The sequence below is a fragment of the Gracilinanus agilis genome, chromosome 3, assembly GCF_016433145.1.
Source record: "Gracilinanus agilis isolate LMUSP501 chromosome 3, AgileGrace, whole genome shotgun sequence".
In the NCBI taxonomy this organism is placed as follows: Eukaryota; Metazoa; Chordata; class Mammalia; order Didelphimorphia; family Didelphidae; genus Gracilinanus; species Gracilinanus agilis.
The window spans coordinates 438010859-438036342 of record NC_058132.1 but is presented as its reverse complement, the minus strand read 5'-3'; the positions used below and the strand labels follow the sequence as shown (position 1 = coordinate 438036342).

Sequence of the window (25484 nt, the reverse complement as noted above, 5' to 3'; positions counted from 1 at the left end):
CTTTACCAGTACCAGATATTAAACTATATTATAAAGCAGTGGCCATCAAAACAGTATGGTACTAAGGGAAATAATGAAAAAAATGTGAAGGAAGGGGGCCTAGCAGTACCAGATATTAAACTATACTATAAAGCAGCAGTCATCAAAACAATATGGTACTGGCTAAGAGATAGAGAGGAGGATCAATGGAATAGACTTGGGGTTAATGACATCAGCAAGACAGTGTATGATAAACCCAAAGAGCCCAACTTTTGGGACATGAATCCACTATTTGACAAAAACTGCTGGGAAATTTGGAAAACAATATGGGAGAGATTAGGTAGGTCTAGATAAACATCTCACACCCTACACCAAGATAAATTCAGAATGGGTGAATGACTTGAATATAAAGAGGGAAACTATAAACAAGTTAAGTGAACACAGAATAGTTTACTTGTCAGATCTGTGGGAAAGGAAAGACTTTAAAAACAAGCAAGAGTTAGAGAAAATTACAAAATGTTAATTAAATGGTTTTGATTATATTAAACTAAAAAGTTTTTGTACAAACAAAAACAATGTAGTCAAAATAAGAAGGGAAACAACAAATTGGGAAAAAATCTTTATAACGAAAAACTCTGACAGGGGTCTAATTACTCAAATATACAAGGAGTTAAATGAATTGTATAAAAAATCAAGCCATTCCCCAATTGATAAATGGGCAAGAGACATGAATAGGCAATTTTCAGGTAAAGAAATCAAAAGCACATGAGAAAGTATTCTAAATCTCTAATAATTAGAGAAATGCAAATCAAAACAAGTCTGAGGTATCACCTCACACCTAGCAGCAGATTGACTAAAATGAAAGAAGGGTAGAGTAATCAATGTTGGAGGGGATGTGGCAAAATTGGGACATTAATGCATTGCTGGTGGAGCTGTGAACTGATCCAGCCATTCTGGCTGGCAATTTGGAACTATGCTCAAAGGGCTATAAAAGATTGCCTGCCCTTTGATCCAGCCATACCATTGTTGGGTTTGTACCCCAAAGAGATCATAGATAAACAGACTTGTACGAAAATATTTATAGCTGGGCTTTTTGTGGTGGCAACAAATTGGAAAAGGAGAGAATGTCCTTCAATTGGGGAATGGCTGAACAAACTGTGGTATATGCGGGTGATGGAATACTATTGTGCTGAAAGGAATAATAAACTGGAGGAGTTCCAGGCGAACTGGAGAGACCTCCGGGAACAGATGCAGAGCAAAAGGAGCAGAGACAGAAGAACATTGTACACAGAGACTGATATACTGTGGTAAAATTGAATGTAATGGACCTCTGTACCAGCAGCAATACAATGACCCAGTACAATTCTGAGGGATTTATGGTAAAGAACGCTACCCACATTCAGAGGAAGGACTGCAGGAGAGGAAACATATAAGAAAAACAACTGCTTGAACACATGGGTCGGGGTGGACATGATTGAGGGTGTGGACTCGAAACTACCACACCAATGCAACTACCAACAATTTGGAAATTGGTCTTGATCAAGGACACATGGCAAAACTAGTGGAAATGTGCATCGGCCATGGGTGGGGGGAGTTTGGGGGGCGAAGGGGAAAGTGGGAGCATGAATCATGTAACCATGTTAAAAATGAATATTAATAAATGTTTGAAAAAAAAAGAATTTCACTATCTAAAGGAAGGGGGCAAAAAGCAGATACATACAAATAAGGTATATAGGCAATAAATAGGAAATAATTAAGACAGGCCAGCACTGGAATTAAGAGGGGAAGGGGAAAATTTTTGGAAGAAGAGATTTAGTTGGAATTTAAGGGAAGTCAGCAAAATCACTAGGTGGAACTTAAAAAAGGAAAAGATTCCAGGAATGGAGATTAGACAGAGAAAATATCTTGAGCCAAGAGTGTCTTGTCCCCTGAATAGGAAGAAGGCCAGTGTCCTGGATCAAATTCAATTGGGGTGAAAAGTGTAAGAAGATGGGAAAGGAAGAAGGAGCCTAGATTATGAAGGGTAATAAATGTTGTTGTTATTAACTATTATTAATTAATGCTGCTCTAGTAATTGCCCTTAAAAACACATCTGACTACATCATTTCCCCAACTCTCAATGAACTCCAATAGTTTCCCTTATGGCCAAATATAAATGCATCTGTATAACTTTTAAAAATCTTTTACAATCTCATTTCACCCTATTTGGTTGGGTTCACTGGACATTATTCCTCTCTCCATTTTCATTGATACAGCCAAATGATGTTGTTGTCTTCACTCATGACCTCTTAAAACGATCTGAAGTGGTTGTTGCCCACATATTCTATATACTTACTTCTTCCTCACATTAGACTCCTAGAATCTCGCCCTTCCTTCAAGAATCAGTTCAACACCAACATTTACATAAATCCTTTCCTGAGGCTTCCAATGGCTACTGCCTTCTTTCATAAATCCCTTTTTTTTTTCAACTAATGTGCATTTGTTGTTTTTACATTTATTCTCTATATACATTTATTTTCTTAATTTTCATCTCTCTCTGTCTCTTTCTGTCTCTCTCTCTCCATATATGCATATTGTTTATATATATGAATATGTGCACATATATAATATATAGACACTTTTTGTCTCCTTCACTAGAGAACTAGTTCCTTGGCAGTAGGGAATGTTTCATTCATTGCATTTGTGTCTCCAGTGCCTATCATAGATTTGGCAACAAGCCTGTTGATTGATTTCTTGATCCATTTTAATGGTTTTTTTGGTTATTATCCAATAGGCATCAATGTCTTAGTCTATATTTCTGTAACTTATTCTATATCAACACTAGAAAGAATATATGGGAGAGAAAAGGAAAGAAGAGGGTGATGGGCTTCCCACCCAATTTCTATTTTATTCCTCATTCTTAAAGTCCCCTTTCTGCCTTCTACCCCTCTCTCGCACCTGAGGGTACATTTAGCTGGAATCCTAAGAAGCCCTGTCCCACAACAAATAGACGCAAATACATTGAGTGAGAGCCAGGGCTGTCTAGCAGATAGATTGATGGCTCTCTTTCTATGGGATCATGGACAAAGTCTTTAAGCTCCCAGAGCCTTGGCTACCTCATCCCTAAAATGAGGTTAATGACACTTGGGGTGGGTCTAGGGAAAGAATTTGGAGAGCTCTACAAATGTGTTATTATTATTGCTATTTTATGAGAGTCTAAGGAGATCTCTAATAAAATCTGGTATTTTTTGTGTGGTACATAGAACATCCTGGGGTCTAGTTTAGACCCTTTATAAAGACAGGCTTTTGGGTTGAAGAAAAAAAAAAGAAAAAAATAGTGATACACTCTGTTATCTTTCATCCTCAGGGATGTTGTAAGGCTCCAACTAAATGTAACTGAAACCTGCTTTACTATAGCTTTGAGACCAGCTGCTGAAGTTGCCCCCACTGACACAATAGGAAACTCTCTACCCTGGAGGGACAAGCAACATTATCATAAAATAATTTTAATTAAGCTCCTCCACATGCGTGGTGGTATAGTAGATGCTGTGAAAAAGAAATTAAATAGATTTTTTTCTTTGCCTTCCAGACACATACTCACTAAACTAAAACAAAGTGATAGGTTTTTTAATTGGCCTAGCATCCCAAAGAAAATCTATGGGTATATACATACATAAATATGTATATACATACATAAATAGAGATATATATGTATGTCCATGTTTAGTCATGGCTGACTCTGACCCCATGGGCTACAGTTATCCATGAGGTGTTCTTGATGAGGGTGCTGGGGTGATATACTGTTTCCTTCTCCTGTGTATACTTTTGTCAGGCACTCAAAGGATATGTGATTTGCCCAGGATCATATAGCCAGGAAGTGTCTGAGGCAGGATAAGATTCAAATCTCCCTGACTCTAGACCAGCACTCTATTACTGAACTACCTAACTGCCTCCAATGTGCATAAGTGTATTCATACATACATGGATACATCCACACATATATATGTTAAAGATATGCTATGTATATGTATATATGGATAACTATATCTATCATTGTTAAACTTTTAAGAAAAAGCGGCTTGCCCATAATAATTCATCACATTTCTAGAATTTGGTAAGCTAAAAAGGCAATTACAAAACTAAGAATACCCATGTGTGTCTTAGCTTTCTTCTGGAATCTGTATAACCAAATTACCTTGATTTTCTTTTAATTTTAGGTTGAAATCAGGATTTTTTCTTATAATCATTTAACTTTATATTAATTTTACATATTGACTTTGCTTAAAACACAAATAAAGGAATTTTGTTATTCTTCATTCAGTATAACATATTAAATTATGTGTTAATCACTTTAAGGAATTGCTTCATCAAAAGATAAAATAAGAAAATCATGAAACTGAAATGACTTAGAAAATGCAACAATTAAAAATAATTTTTTTATCCGGAACATTTCTTAACAAAGTATTATATAATCATATTGTACCATTCACAGACTAAGCAGTGAAATGCCATGTGAAACAATTTATTAGATTTCACTCTGATGCTAAGGTCATGGAAGAAGACAAGGCCAGCCCCTACTGACCAATTTAAGCTTTGGTCATGAAATCTGTCATTCTGACAATAAATAACCCTTCTTTGGGGGTCACAGTGGACAAAGACTGCATTAAATAGCTAAATAGTTCAGACACAACAAAGGACAACATAGATTTGGAGAAGGTCAAATTTCAAAAAGGACATTTGGATGTACATAAGGTATTGTATTCATAAAAATAAATATGGGAAATGTTTTGCATTTTAATTTTTGAGATATAAATTACTGTCAACCTTTTTCATTATAATAAAAAAAAAGGTAACATCTAGAGTGGATATAAAAACAACACAAGATTATATAATGATCACCCTTCAAAAGACTTTGGAAAAGCTTATAGTACAATTTAGAAATCAGAATTTCCAATCTCTAGGTTGATTCTTACTTTATCTTAGCTATTTATTTTGTCATACATTGTAATAAAATCATTTAAAAATAAATTTCAAATGGAGATGTACATTTACTATGGGATTAGACTATTATTAGACTCTAGGGTTCAACTGTCTATTCCGGCACAATAATATTTTTACTTGGTTTTGCAAAAAAAAAAGAATTTTTTGTAATAAAAAATTTGAAAACTGCAATCTTTTAACCTTACAAAGAGTCTTTTATTTTTCTTTATTGTCAATAATGAAATTCAGATAAGAATTCTTTCTCTCTGAATACCATTAACATGAAGAAGTTTCATTAATTGATCATAGTTCTGCTATAAGACGAACAGCTTTGATTTTTTAAAGATAAAAGAAATTATTTGGCTCATGAATTTAAGGGATAAAAATGTTTACTTACAGTGGATTTCTAGGACCTGCATTGCTACCTGAGGTGTGGAGTTGAGAGATTCATGGTCTACTCTGCAAATTACTTTTACGCCATCATCATTTCGATCCACTCGGAAATCAAGTGTACTGCTGACAGTGAATGTCTTGCGATTTGCATCCTCTTCTTTTAAGTATTTGACATCTGAAAGCAAAACATGCCATTTATAACACTGTGACATTTTCTTTCAAAATATTAACAGATAACATTAAGTTGAACAATTTTATGAAATTTACTTTCCTCCATCTTTATAAGGTTTTTTTTAAAAGAACAATTGTTTGCTGGTTTAACATTCAATCCATTTCAGACTAAAAGAGAAAAATACAACCATTTACTAAAATAGATTTAAATAGAGCAATTTTAAAATAAAATAAAGAGAAAGATTAACAACATAACATTCTCTTTCCTCCATTCTCCAAACGGTCTTGATTACAAATAGATAAAAGCTTTGTCTGCAGATCATTCCTGCCTTTCCTTAGAATTAACAGTTTCACTCGAAGGAATTCTTTCATATTCTAATCTCAATACAATATCAAGCAAAGGAGGGATGGGAGATTATTTATATCTATCCTGTTTTAGGAGTTATTATAATGCATAAAAGAAAGCATAAAACGGTTGAACTATGATTTATACATGAACAACATGAATTGTGCCAATATATTACTAGAGAATGTGCAAGAAAAAAAGTTGTGATCTTTGTCTACCAAAGGAGAGAGCAAGATGACCTGAGGATTTTGAATATACAAATGTGTCTAAGAAGTGAACTCTGCTTTCATATAAAATATTATTCAATTGTTGAGAAATTCATTTCAGTATTACCAGGGATATACAGATTTTTTATTGATCCTTATGGGTCCTAGAACCCACATGAGCTAAAAGAGCACAATGTTAGATTGGAAAAAAAAAGAATTGTTTTGCTCCTATTTGTAATAATTGTTTATCATTCATTATGCACTTAAAAGTACAATTAAGAATTATTTATTTCTTTTTATAAATATTTTAAATAATGCTTTTAGTTAAAATTTCTTACTCCTGAAATAGCTCATAAGTACTGGGGAATTTTAATAGATTGGAGAAGGAATCAATAGGCAGAAGTTAAAGAACACATTATAACAATACCTCAAAATAATTTGAAAAGTGTCTCTATTTAACAATCTATATCCCCTCTGCCACTCCTCATTCCCTTTCCTTTGCATTTTTAAAAATAACTTAGGCAAAAAATCTTTTTTTGCTTTAAATGTGAATTACATATTTTTTTTAAATCCTATAATAGGACAGTAACATTAGTTTAGCTGGAGGGCTTGGGAAAGTTACAATTCAAAGATATATTTCTTTTTCTAGGTTACCTTCTAAAATATTGGTTATGTATTATTCAGCATAATAACTATTTATATGGCTCATTGATTTTTGTTTATTTCAGCAAAAGAACAACCTTGTCATATTGATTTGTCATAATAAAGATCTTTAAAATAAATTTTAGTAGAGGAATACACAGATGAGGTCATACTTGCTCTCTTTCAAATTGTGTGTATTTGTGTATTTATAATCTTATATTAGATAAAATTTTGCTTAAATAAGAGTTTCATCATAAACAAGGCTTTATATCTTCTTAGTTGCTATTATTAAAATAGTACATGCTCAAAAAGGGGGGAAAGGACTTCTGAAAGAATACAAAAGCCTTGGCCTAGTTTCTATCACAGTTCTGCTTTTTAGCTTTGAATAAACTACACATGGTTCAGGATTTTTCCTCCCCACTGGCTTGTAAACATATGTCTCCATAACATCTCTATTTCTGTTGGCCTAATTCAGTTCCATAGATTTCAGCACCCACAGATTAAATTCTACTTTGCTGTTATGACAATAAAAATAAAAAGTTCTTTTTTCTGCTACGGTAAAACCTTTGAAGAGCACTGATGTAGTTTTTTCAAATATGAAAATCTAAAAGTTTCTTCTGAATTTCCTAATATATCAATAATTTGCTTTAAAAAATAAAAACTCATTTATTTGCATTTCATTAGTATAATTTTTCTTTTCCCACATTTAGAAACATAGTCAAGAGAAAATAAATATTATCTCCTATCTAAATATTTGTAAGGTTATATCTTCCTCCCTCCCTTCTTTCCATTCCTCTCTCTCTTTGGTCCATCTGTCATCCAGCTAGGAAGGTAAGGGATTCATGTCAAGGTTTTGTGCATATCAACACAAGAATTTTGACCTCCTTCACTTCCAACCCAGGCTGGTTTGTTCCTTGTTAGGTGATTTGGTGTCACTCACTTCCTGGGGCTCACTGTTTTAATGTTAAACTTAATATGGATACCCAATCAGCTTGATCCATTGCAACTCAAAACTCTCTGTCCCAAAAGATCCAGTAACATTTGCATCTCTGGATAGAAAGGATTATAGAAGTACCTTCACCAGAAGGTTATATTTTCAAGAAATGTATGACAGAGTATTATGAAAATTTATTCCTATTCTTCATTTTCTAAAAAAATTCTTTGTTTATGTAAACTACAAACCAACATATTGGTTCCTTATATATTTCCTTTAAGAATGTAGCACTTAGCTTAATATTAACTGAAACATACACAATCTACTATAAGCTATTTAATAAAATATCCATAATAGGGTGGTTGAATAATAAAATGCATTCACATGATAAATTTATTTTAAAGAAAAGCAAACTGTAATACTATTTGCCTTTAAGCTATTTACTAAAACATTAATTTTATTAATAGTAATCAATAAGTCAATATATAAGGAAATGTGTACTCAACAAAAAAGGAAGAACTAGACTTAGCTCTAGAATTTAGAATGTCATTTTTTGTTCATATATATATATATATAAAACACAACAATAGTTAAAATGATATATTATAAATATGTAATGAATTATAAGAAATATGCTTATTCAAGAGAAGCAAATTCTCACATCTACTATATCCAAAAATCTCTCATTGTTTTTTCCCCTTCCATCCCTCTCCCATCCCCAAGAAGGATAGTAATATTATATAGGTTGTTCATAGAATATCACATAATACATATTTCCCTGTTTGTCATGTTGTGAAAGAAGACACATACTGCTTTACATTATAGAAAAATTAATGGAGAAAATAAAAGTGAAGAATGTTATGTTTCAGTCTGCATTCAGACTCTGTTCCTTCCATGGCAGAAGTTCTTTGGAATTGGCCTGGATTCTTGCCTTGTTGATAATAATTGTCACCCACAGTTGATCATCACACATTATTATTATTGATATTGTGTACAATGTTCTCCTGGTTCTACTCATTTCACATCAAATCAGTTCATCTAAGTCTTTCCAGGTCTTTTTTTTGATCATTTCATTTGTTATTTCTTATGGTAAAGTAGTATTACTTTACAGCTATATAACACTGGTCCAACCATTCCTCAATTGATGGACCTCCTCTGTTTCCAGTTCTTTGTCAATCCACAAAGAGCTGCTCTAAATATTTTAAAACATACAACTTCTTTTTCCTGTGATCACTCTGGAAATAAATCTAATAGTGGTATTATTAAGTCAAAAAATATGCATGCATAATTTTATAACGTTTGGAGTGTAATTCCAGATTTCTCTCCAAAATGGTTAGATCAGTTCACAATTCCACCAACAATATATTAGTGTCTCTATTGCTACATATTCTCTCCAATATTTGTCACTTTTCCCTTTTAACATTGTCACAAAAGAATAACACTGCTGTGTAGCAGACAACATACACAATCCTCTGCTATTTGAGGGGTACTTTAAGGTCTGAGCAAATTATTCAGTTTCTTTTTCTGGGGGGGTGGGGAGTTAATCCAATGGAGAACAATATACTACCATGCTCTATTAGGCACTATTAGTTTGTCATTTCCCTATCAGATCAGGGAAGAAATTGGGATGCAGTACAAATACAGTTTAATGAGGAGAATGGGGGAGAGAGTCAAGGAAATTCTAGGTTATGTGCTTATGTCTATCAGTCCTTGAGATGATTTAATAAGTCTCTCTGGGGAGGTGAAATAAAAAAGGGGGCAGGGAGGAATCAACAACAAACACTTACTTGATAATATTATTTGGACATAGTCCTCTATATTAGAAATAGATTTTTTTGAAGATTTTTGAAAAAGGAAAGAATTAGTCAAGTCTATGAAACCTAAGGAATACTATGAAAGAAAATTAAGAAATAGGAAGGACAAAAGAACACATCCCAGAGAAGATTAATTCTACCTGACTCTAAAGAAGGCAGTGAGAATAGAGTGTCCAAGAATCACAAGTCATAAAGGCTCTGAAAGATGAAGTAATTTAATGAAGGTTATAACACCTAGTAAATGATGGAACAGGCACTCACCTCAGGTATTCTGAATCCCATATCCTTTCCACTATAGCCTATCATAGGAGCCTGTAGTTTTATTCTGCTCTTTGGGCACAGGCCAAACTTATGAACTCTGCTAGTTATTTTGCAAATATGCTATATTATTAGATTACAAGATTGATAAAAATGGTTAAATTAATACTAATTAAAATTAAATTTACTTTGCTATGTACATTTTTCACTGGATAAATTAAAATTAAGTAGAAAATAAAAGCTATTTTTCCAATTCATAATTCTTTTTACAACAAAAGGGGTCAGGTTTCTTAGATACAATTACATACCAGTGCTATAACTTGTGTATAGTACATATATACATATATGTAATGTATATATTTTAGACCCAATTTCTCTCCCTTTCTCTAGCCCTTCTCCCACCTATTGAGAAGGCAAGCAATATGAAATTCATTACAAATGTGAAGTCAACAGTGTGCATTATTGTTATTGGGGTGATTAATTTCTGCATGCAAAAGACAAATGAAGTTCTATACCTCTCTTGAGGCAGCACATTATACTTATGGATATCTTCAATGGTGAGGATATTTTTCCTCAGATCAAGATTCTCTGAAACTTCTATCCAATGTTCCTATCTCTGTCTTCTACCCTGTGGTTCCATACAAAACATATCTAATCCCTATACTACATGACAATCCTTCATACACTTGAAAGCAGCTATCATGGCCCTAACCTCATCTTCTCCCCCCTAAAATTTATAGAGTCTCCAATTCTATCTGATAGTCCTAATTTTTGTTAAATTAATTTTTAATTAACCTTTTTTCTTCCCTCTACCACCCCTACGCCAGAGAGAAAGAAACTTTACAATAAATATACATGTTCAAGTAAAATAAATTTTCACTTTGGTTAAAAATGCATTTCTTCATTCTATATATTTTTCATCAACTTTTAAATCAGGAGGTGGGTAACAATCTTTATTATTAGTCTTCTAGAATCATCGTTAGTTGTTATATTGATTAATAAGTCCATTATATATATATAAATTAAATATTCAGCTAATCCTTTTATGACATGATCTTGAGGCCTTTAACTGTCATAATCACCCTTCTATAAATACTCTCCAGCTAATCAGTGTTCACACTGAAAACAAGCAACCAAAACTGAAAACTATATTGTAGGAATAAAATCTGACCAAGGTACAACATGATGGTTCCATCAGTACCTTCGTCTTGGTCACTATGCTTTGCTTAATGTACACCCAAGTTACATTAGTCTTATTTTTTTTGTTTGTTACCTGGGTAGACTGCAATAAAAGGAGTGAAAATATAATAGATTTGGGTTCAAATTTGAATCTGTCTCTATTATATGTATGATACTGAACAAGGCACACAATCTCTCTAAGCCTCAGTTTCCTCAGTTTAAATGGTGAAAAAGGATGATCCCTGAATTTCAAATGTAAATTATGGTCCTATAAGCCCTATTGACTCATATTGAGCGTGCAGTACATGAAAACACCAAAATCTTTTACAAATGCAGTCTAGTCTAACAAAGTCTCCACTATCTTATTACCAAATTGATTTTTAACACCAAGTGTAAGTCATTAAATTTATTCCAACTAAATTTCACCTTATATTAGATCCAGTGCATCCTGAGTTTGTCAAACAACATCTCCAAGTTTTATGTCATCAACAAATGTGAGAAGCATATGATCTACATCTTTATCTAAGTCATTGATTCAAATGTTAGACAGGCAGAGTGAAATATAGATCGTTGCATCCCCTAGAGATCAGCTTCCATGTTTACATGGAATTTTTAGTGACTATTAGATCTAGCCCCATCATCATGGATGAGTGCCCCAGAACAAACTATTGTCTAGCCCAGAGCACTCCATCATGCCCACAATAATAGCATAGGAGACTTTGCAAAATATTTTTCCCACAGTGTAATAAACTCTATCCACATCTATTACTTTGGTCCATCACTCTAGTAATCTTGTGAAAGAAGGAAAGCAATTGAATTTGGCAAGTCCTATTCTCAGTCAAGCCATACTTGTTCCTTTTAATTGTTACTTCCTTTTTCAGGAATTTTATTTTTTTTTAATTATTTTATTTTAATAATATACTGCAAAGTTTTGTCATGAATTAGAGCAAATCTGACTGAACTCTAATTCCAAGACCCTATCTTCTATCTTTTTTTTCAAAATATGAATATTGGCTCTTTGTAGGCCATCACTTTATATCTAATATTTCTAATAAACTCATGATAGTAAGAGGATGAGGAAAGTGGAGCTGCCACAGGACCATCCAATCATGTCATATCGTACACTCTGTTTCTACCCACATCTTGAGCTACATATTCTGACATTTCTTCCCTACTTGATGTCATTGAATATGCCCCCAACATCTATTTTAACTAAGCTAAATTCAACCTAAATTAAAACACTGACTGAGTCTGGGCAGAAAAGGAATAAGGACTTTACAGTTTTAGCCCTGGGCCCTACATATTCCTATAGATGATTGTCTTTCCACATAAAATATATTCCAGGCAATGGAAGATTAATCCTTTAAATGCCGAAACATTTTACATTTCAACTATTTTTATAGGAAAAAATTTAAAAATCTATTACACACATCCTTGCCTTATTAAAACATACTATATTAAATATAGGTTGATTTTTTTTATTTGATGCCTTAGGATCGACACTATGAACATCAATTATTGTATTGGATGTATTGTGGAGTTATATGTGTGAAGATAGATACAGAGAGTGTGAAGCATACATTTGAAAAATTCTGGCCCAGAAGGTTAAAGAATCAACTTTATTTAAAGAAGTCCCTGATCTCAGTTTATTTTGTTTGTTTTGGTAATTTTCTATTTTTGAAAGGAGAAGCAGGGCAAAGGAAGATAGAAAAGTCATAATGAAGATAATATGTAACCTCCAAGCATTGTAAGCTAACAATGACAATGCACATTTAAATCATGCTTTAAGTTGTAAAAAATGTTTTGCTTACCACTATGCGAGATGATTAACATAAGCATTACTAATCTTCATTTTATAGGCTAAAAAAATGAGGGTTAAAATTAAGTGACATACCCATAGTCTCAATATTTTTTGTCAGAAAGAAGACTTTTTCAATCTAAAGAATTTGGTCTTTCCATAATATCATCTTGGTTCTCTCTGACTTTTTTTACAAAATGATTATTGAATAGAAGACTAAATTAGTGTTCTAATGAATAGACTATTTTACTCTCCAGAAAATCTTGATTTCCAGTACAGTTATCAATGTTCTTTTACATTAACATAGCATTAAACACATGTTTTGCTTTTTCTGCATTACTAGTAGTTTCAATCTATCATTTTCTTTTACTCCTATAAGCGAACTTGAAGTCGTTTGACTTTTTTTGAATCCTCATTGCTTAGCACAGTTCTTGACACATAGTAGGCAATGTTTGAATAGATGAGAAAAAGATACAACAATAACACTAGTATAAATTTGTATAGTGCTTTAAAGTTTACAAAGCACTTTACATATACTATGTCTCTCATGACATCAATTACTTTTAGTAGAGTAATTTAGGGAGCATTTGCACAAGTGCTTTGCAAATCTTAAAGCAAAATATAAATGAGTGAAAGCCAAAAATAAATATTATTGAATTATAGTCACTCATTTTGGAGTTTAGATTAAATGGCTATAAGACAATTCCCTATTCTGCTATTATACTTATTTTTTTTAACATTCTTTGTACTATTGCAGGGGCAATCATGTGGTACAGTAGATAGAGTACTAAACTTATTCAGGAAGACTTGACTGCAAATTAAAATGGAGATACTAGCTATGTGACTCTAAGAAAGTTGCAACTCCCAACTCAGTTTCCTGATCTGTTAAATGGGAATAATAATAACACCTGGATTTCAGAGTTGTGAGGTTAAATAACAATATTTTAAAAATATTTTGCAGGCTTTATAGTGTTATGTGAATGCTATCTATTATTATCATTACAGACAAAATAGCTGCCTTTTGTAGTTGAATAAAAATGATAGGATGTAAACTGATCTTCTATAGACTCAATAAAAATATCCTCAATACAACTTGAATAGGAGACAGGATGTTGGAATGATATAAACTGCATCCTCTTCCCACATGATAGTTATTTCTTCAGATAGGGCTTGATCTTTTGAAGGTTTTTCATTTTACCTAACTTGGAGATTTAGTATTTGGTGTAGCTCTTTCTATTAAAGGTTTTAATATTAATAACTAATAATTATAATTAATAATTAAAATTTAATATTAAAGGTTTATTTTAAGTTTTTATGGGTCAACGTTATATCTCTATACTTGTGGGCAATAATTAAATTCATTAATAATGCTCTGAATCTCCAAATGGGCAGATGATTTTGATATTAAAATGACATATAAACAAATAAGTGTAAGGAAGAAATTACTTTTGTTTTTGGATAGGGTAAGAATTAATTTGAAAACAAATGACAGGATCACAAAGAATAAAATGAAAAATTTGTATTGAATGAAACTTAAAAAAACATTATATGAACAAAACTAATGAAGCTAAAATCAGAAGAGAAGCAGGTAAATGGGAAAAATCTATGCAATAAGTTTCTATGATAAAAGTCTCATTTATAAACCACATATGGATTATTAAAATGAAATTGATAAGGTAATTTTCAGAGGAAGAAATATATACTATCACAAGTCACTTGAAAGAATCTGTAAATCACTAATAATTAGAGACATACAGATTAAAACAATTCTGAAATACCACATTGCTAACATTGACAAAAAAGGAAAATAATGCATGCTACAGGAACTCTGGTAAAATGGGTACATTAATACACTGCTGATAAAGCTGTGAATTAGTCTAGCCATTCTGGAAAATAATTTGGAACTTGCAGTTCTTTTGACCTAGCAAAACCACTACTAAGAATATACTCCAAAGAAATCAAAGAAGGAGGAAATGGACCCATATAAAGAATATTTAAAGCAGCTAGCTTATTTTGCAGTGAGAAAATCTTGGAAAGTAAGGGAATGCCCATCAATTGGGCAATGGCTGAACAAATTATAAGGTGAATGTGAAAATGTGAATGTGAAAAAATACTATTGTGTTATATAAATTGATGTAAGGGATAGTTTTAGAGAGAAACTTGGGAAGATGTGAACACTGATGAAGGGAACAGGAGAACAATATATAAAAACCAATAAGTTTGAAAGACTTAAGAACTTTGATCTATACGATGACAAACCATGATTGCAGCTGACTCACCATGAAACCTGCTATTCACCTCAGGATAGAGAGGTTATTGACCCAGGTTAAAGACTGAGATATTTGTTTCTTAGATTGTATCCATTGCATGGATTTGTGTTTGGTTATATAGACATATAATATATAAAATTATTATTATCATTATTCAAAAAATATAATGCTCTAGATAGTATAAATTCTTGGCTGAGTTCTCAAGAATACATAGAGAACCATATTTGTAGAATAGAGTTTGTATTCTATCAGTATTTGAAAGATAAGGAGCTTCTGATGTGTGTAGCTGCTAGATCTTGTCTTTCTAGATTATCAGTAAAGGCTAAATAACTGCAAATTGCCTTAGTGTGTTACACAATTTTCATATTCTCTTTTATAATTGACATTTATGATTAAGTTCAGATTTCTTAAGGACAACCTTTTTATAATTTCCAAAATTCCCATCACAAAAACCTAGTTCCATACACAAAGTAGCTATATATTCAATGTTCCTTAGTTGTTGATTGAGTACCAATGGATGTTGAGAATAAAGGCTTTTGGATTCCATTCTTAAATCATAGCCATTTTATAGGCTTCAACCAAAGCCATGATAGCTCCATCTGAGCCATTGCTTTTCCCTTTCATCCCCAAGAACAATTTGATTTTAAAAACTCAAAAACCTATTTCTCCCAGGCTGTGAAACTGGGTTGGGGCTTCCCTTCTTTTGTCTAGATATAAAAACTAGCAGAGTTGAGAGCTATTCCTTACTTATCCATAAACAAGTTGATTACATAATAAAATTGACTAAGCAGCTGCCATGTTGGGGGAGAAGTGTGTGCTGTTGTGCATATCCTTAGCAGGGAAGAAGAGGGCCTTTTGGCATCCTCCTGAGATCCACTTCTTCCTCTGATGAAGTGGTAAAGGAGGATTTGAGATCTGTGACGGTACTCCCTAAGTGAGTGTTCTTCAATCACAGATGTCCTGGAGAAGGACTGAGTGATGACATCCAAATGGATATATATTGGCTTGTGTGACAGGAAATCATCCTTTTTTTGGCTGACCCAGCCCTCCTGACTAGCTGCTAATTTTGCTCATGCCTATATTCTCTCTCTCTCTCTCTCTCTCTCTCTCTCTCTCTCTCTCTCTCTCTCTCTCTCTCTCTCTCTCTCCCCCAGCTTGGCTGCCTGGCTCAATTTCTGTGGCATCAGTTCAGACTGTGAGGGAGTACAATGGCTAGCTATTGTTTTCCTTTTCTTTCTATTTTTATTATAATAAATTTTATTTTTCCACATTCCATAATACAATTTTTAAATAATCATTTTCCCATAGTTTGACATTCATGTTATCTTTCTCACTCCCATCCCTCTCCTGGCTGCAGGTAATATAATATAGGTTGTGCATATAATATTATATAATACATATTTCAAGTTCATCATATCATTAGAGAAAAGTTCATGGAGGACATAAAGTAAAGAATTGTATGTTTCCATTTGCATTTAGACTCCATTCTATGCTGGTAAAAAGCTCTTTCTGGCATGAGTNTATATATATATATATATATGGTTAAGGCTTCTAGCTTATCTGCATTGCAGATAAGGTTTTCTCATGGTTTTTAGATAAATGGTATTCATCATTTTAAGGAATGTTCCATTTATTGTAAAGTTCATTGGTATTTTTAAAAGGAATGGGTGTTATAGTTTGTCAAAAGTTTTTTTTTTTCTGTATCTATTGCAATAATTATGTAGTTTCTCTTAGTTTTATTATTGATATATATTGATAGTTTTCTTAATATTCATCCCTGAATTCCTGGTATAAAACCTATCTGACCAGAATCTGCCTACTTTTAAAAAAATATTCTTGCAGTTTGTTTAAATTTTATGCATTAATATTCATTAGGGATGTTGTTCTATAGTTTTTCTTCTATTTTTGTTCTTCATGATTTAAATATTAATGCACCACTTGTGTCACAAAAGGAATTAGGTAGAGTTTATTCCTCAGCTATTTTTCTGAATAGTTTATATAGTATTTTAATTCATAGTTCTTTAAGTATTCGGTAGAATTCACTTGTGAATTAATCCGGCCTCAGGCCTTTTTTCTTAGAGAATACATTGATGGGTTGTTCAATTTATTTTTCTGAAATAGTATAGTTTAAGTATTCTGTTTCCTCTTCTGTTCATCTGGGCAATTTATAGTTCTTTAAATATTCATCTCTTTCACTTAGATTATCAGACTTATTGGCATATAATTGGGCATAATCACTCCTAATTGTTTTAATTCCCTCTTCATTGCTGTAATCTTACCATTTTCATTTTTAATAGTGGTGATTTGGTTTTCTTTGTTTTCTGATAAAATTAATAAATAGTGTATCTATTTTACTGATTTTTAAAAATGAAACCAACTTCTTGTCTTTTTTATTAATTCAATAATTTTCTTGCTTTTGATTTGACTAGTATCCTTGTTGATTTTCAAGATTTCTAATTTGGTATTTAATCAAAGGGTTTTAATTTGTTCTTTTTCTAGTATTTGTTTTTTAGTTGTATACCCACTTTATCTGCTCTTTCGTTGTCTTCTTGCTTTAAGCATTTAGGGATATAAAATTTCCCCTAAGTACAGCTTACATACACCCCCAAAATTTTGGTATGGTTTCTCTTTGTTGTCATTCTCTTCACTGAAATTGTTGTTGGTTTCTATGATTTGTTCTTTGACTCACTCATTTTTTAAATATAAGGTAATTTAGTTTCCTATTAATTTTAATATTTTTTCTCGATTCATTTGTTCAGTGTGTAATTTTGATAGCCTTATGGTCTGACCAGGATGCATTTAATATTTGTTTTTTTTTATTAAATTTGTTTGTAAGGCTCTTATATTCTATTAGAGAATAATTTTTTTTGATGGTGTCATGTATTGCTGAAGAAAAGATACATTCCTTTATTTTTCCCATTTGGTTTTCTCCTGAGATCAATCAAGTCTAACTTTTCTAAAATTCTATTGACCTCCTTAATTGTTGTTTCTTTTTGTTCTCTTTTATTCTATTTTGTTTTATTTAGTTAGTTATAAGAAGTAGTGTTGTGAGGATCAAGTGAAATGATAACTGTAAAGTATCTAACATGGTACCTAGCACATAGAAGATGCTATGTAAATGTTAGTTAATATTCTGTTTGCTACCCATGAACAGTCTTCCACGGAACATTTTAGTTAAACAATTAAATATATCTACAAAAGAATTCACAGTACTTAAACATTTGTATTTGTTCATAAAAAATTTGGCTAGATCATCATTTTGATTATTTTCATTGAGAATATTCCTACATATCTAGTTATTAATATGGCAACTCTCGTTCATAATTCCACTGAAACCTCAAATTCTTTATGTTTAAGATAGACCTTATTATCTTTCTCTTGAATGCATTTATTCTTCTGACTTCACTGTTATGAATACTCATGTTCAAAACCTTGCTAGGGTCATGCAGTGGACAAGAGTGCTGGACTTGGAGTCTGGAAGACATAAATTCAAATCCCATCTCAGACATGTACTAGCTATGCAACCCTTAGAAAATCACTTAACCTTTCTCAGCCTTAATTTCCTTATATATTATTACTTCATAGTGTAGAGGTGACTGAGTTCTTGAAATCTATGCCAGTGGATTTTATACCCTCTCAGGTTCTGCCAGTCAGAAAAAGCTTTGAGTATAGTCTTGGCAATAGATGTATGACCCCTTTAATAGATTGAATCTATATTACAAGGAAGAATCTATCTAAATAATGTTTTTGGCTTATCATATGGTGGTGGTGTTTTTAGTCATGGCAACCCATGAAACAAAGAAAAATATAAAATGGCCCTCAGTCACATTGTTTTTCCATGGATAAGGGTAGAATGATAAAATAGAGAAACAACTTTTCAGAACATTACTAACTTTGATCTGTTAGTATTCCGAATGTGAAATCTTCGTTCTGTGACTAGTGAGTAGACATATTTTTAGAGGAGGTAAATCATGTCAGTCATGAAAATACTGCTGTGGAGACAAGTAGAAAAAAAGAGGAGAAAGCTGTGGTTAATTGGCTCATAGCTACTCTTTGGGGAAAAAAAGAAAGGAGGTGAAGGAATTGGTTTTGTCATATGTCTAAAGGCAACAAGAAATAGCTTTCATTATATGTCTGGTCATTTTGAACATTACTAAAGAAAAGTATTTTTGAAAGTTTTATTTTTATCTAGGCCTAACTCAAGTCAATTCTTTGGCAGTTTACTTTTGGTAATGGAAGAAATGGAGATACCTCTAGTTCATTCAATCATTAATGAGAGGAGGGCCAGGTAGGTAGTACAATGGATGGGATTCCAGAACTTGAATTGGAGGACTTAGGTTTAAATATAGCCTTAGACACTTCCTAGCTATATGACTCTGGACAAGTCATTTCACCCTGGTTGCCTAGCTCTTAACATTCTTTTGTCTTAGAATTGATTCCAAGACAGAACTTAAAGGTTCAAAACAAATTTAATGAAAGAAAATTTCCTTAGCATAGCAGGAAATATCTAGAATTTATTCAATTAAGAAAAGTTATTTTAGCCTACGTTGCCCCATCATATACTACCAGCCAAGCATCAGAGAAAGTACCTAAAACTCCTCATTATAGGAGAGAGAGTATGTGTGCATATTTAGTCAACTAGAAAGTGATGTTAATTGCCTAAGCCTCTGGTCACCTGAGCCAACCAATAAAGATGGTCCAAATATTTTTAAAGGAAAAACTGGCCTAAATTGCATGGGTACAAAAGTTAGGATAATGTTGATACTGCATTAATACCATAAAATGTTATGTATGCATGTAGTGAAAATGACTGTAGTCTATTTAACCAATATTAATACTAGAGGAAGAAAACAGAGAAATTATATGAATAACTTGGTGTGATTCTCCAAATTAAATCAACATCCAATGATATTTGGTTAACTGATATAGGAATGTGGGAAGAGTTGAAGATGGCAAAAAATAAGTGAGGACACATGATTCAGGGGAAAAAGTATGAGAAAATAAAAAAGACTTCTATAGACTAAACAAACTTTTTTTCCTTTATAACATCAACATTTTATTTTAGAAAAGAATTAGTAATAGATATGAGGCATGGCAGGTCCCAATAACATTTCAGAAAAAATAATGAGATAGATTAAATTGTAACAGACAGGAAAAGACTTGTTATTGATTTAGGAGTTATTCTTGAATCTCTGGTCTGTGGGCAGCCAGACCACTGACTTGTCAGGGCAAAATCAGAATAAATAAAAAGCAAGAATAATAATGATAAAAAAGAGTATAATTGAAACAACAAAATTCTGAACTATTTAAATAAGGACTAAGCAATGATATAAAGTGAGTGGGCATCAGAAAAAGAATCAACACTGATAATAAGAAATATATGCAGATATTTTAGGGACTCTAAATCTATCATCAAAATAAGAACACCAAAAGAGAACAGAAATCATATTAGTCAGCAGACACTTGGTTTTAAATAGTCAAGGAGAGAGATGGTGACCCAAAGCTATATAATTAATTTGTAAAATCATATGATGAAGGATTATGAATGATTTTTGAGCAGTATAAAAAAAGAAAGCATTGGGAGGTTAAAAAGATTGTTGAATGAGATTGTAAAAAAAGATCACCTAAGCAAAGATATACCAAGGACATTAAAGGATGAAAATGGAAGGAATATAAAAAAAATTTAAATAGCACTAAAGATTATTATAATTAACTATTTTCATCATTAAGAATAATGGAAGTATTGCACTTGGATCCTAACATCATAGTCCCTAGGCTGTCTTCAAGAGGAAAAATGAAAGCAAAATGTCTCAGATTAAACTCAACTATTCTAGCAAGGAAAAAATAAGAGAATGCCATACAGAGTAATAATAAAAAAATCAAGTAGAAATTGCAACATATGCATTTTTAATAGATCAGGTTTACAAAATGAGAGGGCCAGAAAACTAGGCAAGAGGTTATGTCAGAAAACTTTGGCCCAAGGTGCAGAATAGGTAAGCCAGGGAATCCTTGAGCCCATTACTAGGGGAATGGAGATGGTAGAACAAGGTCTAGCCAAGGACACCTGGAGTTTTCAGCCATACCTCTATGATTCTAGAGCACCAATTGCCAACCTTTGGGGTTTAGACTGGGAAGACAGTGATCAGGCCACTCCCTGACTTACTGGTCCAGTTAATGATCTTATCTCTATGAAGAACACCATGCTTAGAATCTAGAGGAAGAAGTGATGAGAACTTCAATAATGGGAGCCAAGACCAAATCTTGCCCCACTATTTATTTTAGGAGAGTGTAGAGTTTCATTTCAAGAAGCAAGGCTAGACAGCAATGCAATGATCCAGGAAAATTCTGAGGGACTTATGAGAAAGAATGTTATCCACATCCAGAGGAAAAATTGTGGGAGTAGAAACACAGAAGAAAAAATAATTGCTTGATCACATGGTTCGATGGGGGTATGATTGGGAATGTAGACTCTAAATCAGTGATTCCCAAAGTGGGCGCTACTGCCCCCTAATGGGTACTGCAGCGATCCAAGGAAGCAGTGATGGCCAGAGGTGCATTTATCTTTCCTATTCATTGCTATTAAAATTTTTAAAAATTAATTTCAAGGGGTAATATTTTTTCTGGAAAGGGGGTGGTAGGTCAAAAAAGTTTGGGAACCATTGCTCTAAATGATCACTCTATTGCAAATATTAATAATATGGAAATAGGTTTTGAAAAATGATATATGTAAAACCCAGTGGAATTGTTCATTGGCTACAGGAGGGGGGAGGGAGGAAGTGAGGGAAAGAACATGAATCATATAACCATGGTAAAAATATTCTTAATTAATTACATAAATAAATTTTAAAATGAAAAAAAGAAGCAAGGCTAGAAAAAGAAAAAATATCGATGATAAATATTAATGTTCTCTTCTGATTTTTAGATTCTTAGCCAGAACTGGAACTTCTTGAGGAGGCTCTAATCATGATGTTCACTCCTAACTCAACTCATTCTCAATACTCCTTTTTCTATCCACAGCTGATTTGTCCCCACAAAAGTACCCTTCAGTCTTCCCCCTCATTTTGAAATCTCCCTTTATAAATGTAGTTCCTTAGGAATAGGCATAATCTTTTATTTAATTGTGCCTTTATTGCTTAACATAATGCCTGGCACACAGTAAATGTTTAATAAATGTTCTCTCTATTCTTCTAGAGGAGAATCTTATGTCACAAAACTAAAAGAAGGGAATGACTCCACAAAATTTCTAACCAAACCCTGCTGATCGAATCAGCCCCAAACACATATTGTCTTTAGCAAATGAATACTAGTCAAAAGAATTGAAAAAGTATAAGCAGCTTAATTTAGGACATGGAAAACCTTACTTAAATGATAGACTCCTTGAAAATTAAATTTGACTAAAAAAAAAAACAGAGTTCATCTTTCAAATATTTCCTTTGTACTGGCTCTCTCTCACTCACCATTTCTTAGCATACCTGACCCCCTGAAATCAAACTGTCAGAAGTCAACTGTTAGATCCTCTTGACAGAGAAAGTAACCAACACAGCAACCCCAGAACTTCTGCTCCCTGAGAAGCCAGAGAAAATGGAGTATCTGCTAACTGACACTTGTCCTTATAAAATCTCCTCTTAAAGAGACAGTGTGATATTAAGAAAACTGTTCTTACAGAGACAGAGTGAGATTAAGTAACTCCCTCTAACATAGAAACTCTGCCTTTTAACAAGTGCCATCTGAAAAAGGACACTTTTGAAGAAGGTTTTTGAGTGTTGAATGAGTGGCAAATGCTAAGACCACCTGTAATGTACCATATTCCTGAAAACCTGACAGTTAAGATTAACCTGACTATCTAGTTTGACAGATGCACAACAGCAAAGAGATCAAGTCTGGAAATCGAGGGCTGAGGGAAGGCAAAAAACTCTGGAGCTCATTATAACTAGTAGTGAATTAGCAAAATAGGTATCAAAAGTTTGGAAGTTTTCATTGTGGAACACTGGGTCATCTAGTTCAGAAATGTTAGTTCTTGGCATAGGATGGGAATGGGAACTTTTGAAGAGGCAGCAGAATTAACAGCATCTGGGAATGGAGAGAGGCCTCAAGTGTCCAGGGTAGGGTTACAATCCCTGCTCTACATCTTTGTTATGGGGACCAAGGTATTTGATACAAGTGTTTCTGTTCCTGCTAGGATAGGTGATCTAGGCATTGTCTTCCCTTGGACTAGGCTTAGAGGAATAAGATCAATATCTCCCTTTATGTCTAGATCTATGTCCAGGATCTTGGACCCCAGATCACTGGGATACAAAAAGGATATAGCTTTTGTCCAGAATGAGGTATAAGGGTGTGAAAGAGTGGATTAACATATGTCTATCCCCAAAGATACAAGGTCAGGGAGCTCTTCTATCCAGCAAGAAGAATCAAGTGATTAAGACTGTTACATTTAGATTGTTAGTTCTTTAACAAATTTATAACTAAATGGAAAATAATTCATAATTTTTTCACCTTTTTATCATGTAATTTTAATTCTGTTCCCTGTCTCTCTATATATAATATTAATATATATTACAAATGTTATTACTTATCCTATTGCCCATATGTAGTTACTTGCTGTTTTTAAGATTTATACATATACATATATACATATGTATATATATCTATATTTGAAAACAGTTTTGTTCTCATGAGCTTTTAAAATCTATCTTCATCAAAATTATCTATATTAACCTGGAAAGGCATATTAATTGCTGCAAAATGAAGTGAACAGAACTAGGAGAACATTGTATACAATAACAGCAATAAAATATGAAGATCAACAGTGAATGATTTAAATATTATCACCAATGAAAAGATCCAGGACAACTCTAAGAAATTCATGATGAAAAAGGCTATCAACTGCTTCAGAAGGAACTAAGGGAATTTAAATACAGACTGGAGCATGCTATTTTCTAATTTTATTTCCTCCAGTAATTTTTCTCTTGTGTAAGTGATATGTGTCTTCTTTTACCACATGATGAAAGTGGAATAAAATATTGTATAATAACACATGTTCAACCTATAGCATATTACTTGCCATCTTGAGGAGAGGGGAGGAGGGATATAGGAAGGGAGAGAACATGAATAGCAAAGTGTCAGAAAATGATTAAAGAAAATTGTATCGATATGTAATTTGAAAAAAATTAAAAATTTAAGAAAAAAAGAAAATATATAAAGCTTACATTACTTTATAAATCAAATGTTTATAGAACTAAATCTATTTGACAGTGTAGACTAGTATTTTCCAAAGAATTTCCTTTGAAATATTTATTATCCATGTAAATGAACAAGATATAATGGGGGGAAATCCAATGCTATTGACATTTTTTCTATTTTATAAAATATGAAATTATATCTTAATTTTATTTTAAATAAATATTAATATATTGGTAGGAAAACAGATTTATATTGATTCATTTTGCTTTTAAAGTTTTCTGATTCCCCTTTGTTAGTGAGGCATAGATTCAGACTAGAAATTTCAAATTTCATTAATATATTCCAATGACCCAAAATATTTGTGGCAAAATTAGTTTGGAAACTGATTCTATAGACAACCTGTCACCACTTAATAAATCATTATTGATTCAACCACTCATTTGAGAGTTAACATAAGGCCAGAGAGAATGGGGTTATAGAAAGAGATGTGAAACATTTAGTAGAACAAGTGGTATGGTCATTAGGACAGATACAGGCAAAAGGTCAGAAGAAAGCAGTAATAATAATAATCAATATATACCCCAACCAACACACATACACACACACCCACAAGTTTACAGTTTACAAAGTATTTTCCTGAGAACAACCCTGTTCAGTCAGAAGTAATTCAGCAGTTTAGGGGTAAATAATGACTATAGACTGTTATCTATAGATCTATAGAATGTTATCAAAATTTAGAGAGGAGTTTAACTCTATAGTCAAAATGAATGCTAAAATAAATTGGACTACAAGGATTAAGGAGTCTCTTGTACTGTCTCCATGTTTAGAAGAAGGATAATAACCAAATCAACAGAAAAATAATCAGGTTTGTTTCAAACTTCCAAAGAGGAGAGAATGGAAAAGAAACTGTCATAGTTTAGGAAGCATATTAATAATGGAGAGAATGGCCAAAGTAGGGGAATGAAATGGAGAAGGTCTTAATTCCACATTACAAGAGAATCAATTGAAGGATTTGGGATTTTTATCCTAGAGAAAAGAAGCTTCAAAAGGATAAGAGATCCCTTTTTTAAATACTTAAAAGACACAATGAGGAATAAATAATAGATTTATTGTGTTTGGCACCAAAGTAAATACATGCTAACCAGGTCGGAGTTTTGAGCTTAATGAGAGGAAAAAAACGTTATAACAACCAGCTCACCCATAAAGGAAATAGAGGAGGTAATAAATTCCTATCTAAGGAGATAATAAGTTCCCCATCGAGAAATGTATTCACAATAAGGGTACATGACTATTTGCCAGGTATATTGAAAAAAGGGATTCATGTAAAGTAGTTTATCTCCAGATTTGCAGGTATA

The 25484-nt window shown here is 32.7% G+C and overlaps 1 protein-coding gene across 1 annotated transcript in view; it reads right to left on the bottom strand.

Moving 5' to 3' along the window:
- Positions 1 to 25484, bottom strand: part of CADM2 (cell adhesion molecule 2) — a gene marked incomplete at its 5' end in the record, with an annotated part of 414789 nt that overhangs the window by 186247 nt on the left and 203058 nt on the right. The window contains one exon of the mRNA XM_044669250.1: positions 5336 to 5506. Within this exon, the coding sequence (XP_044525185.1) occupies positions 5336 to 5506 (171 nt within the window). The remainder of the gene's footprint in view (positions 1 to 5335; positions 5507 to 25484) is intronic.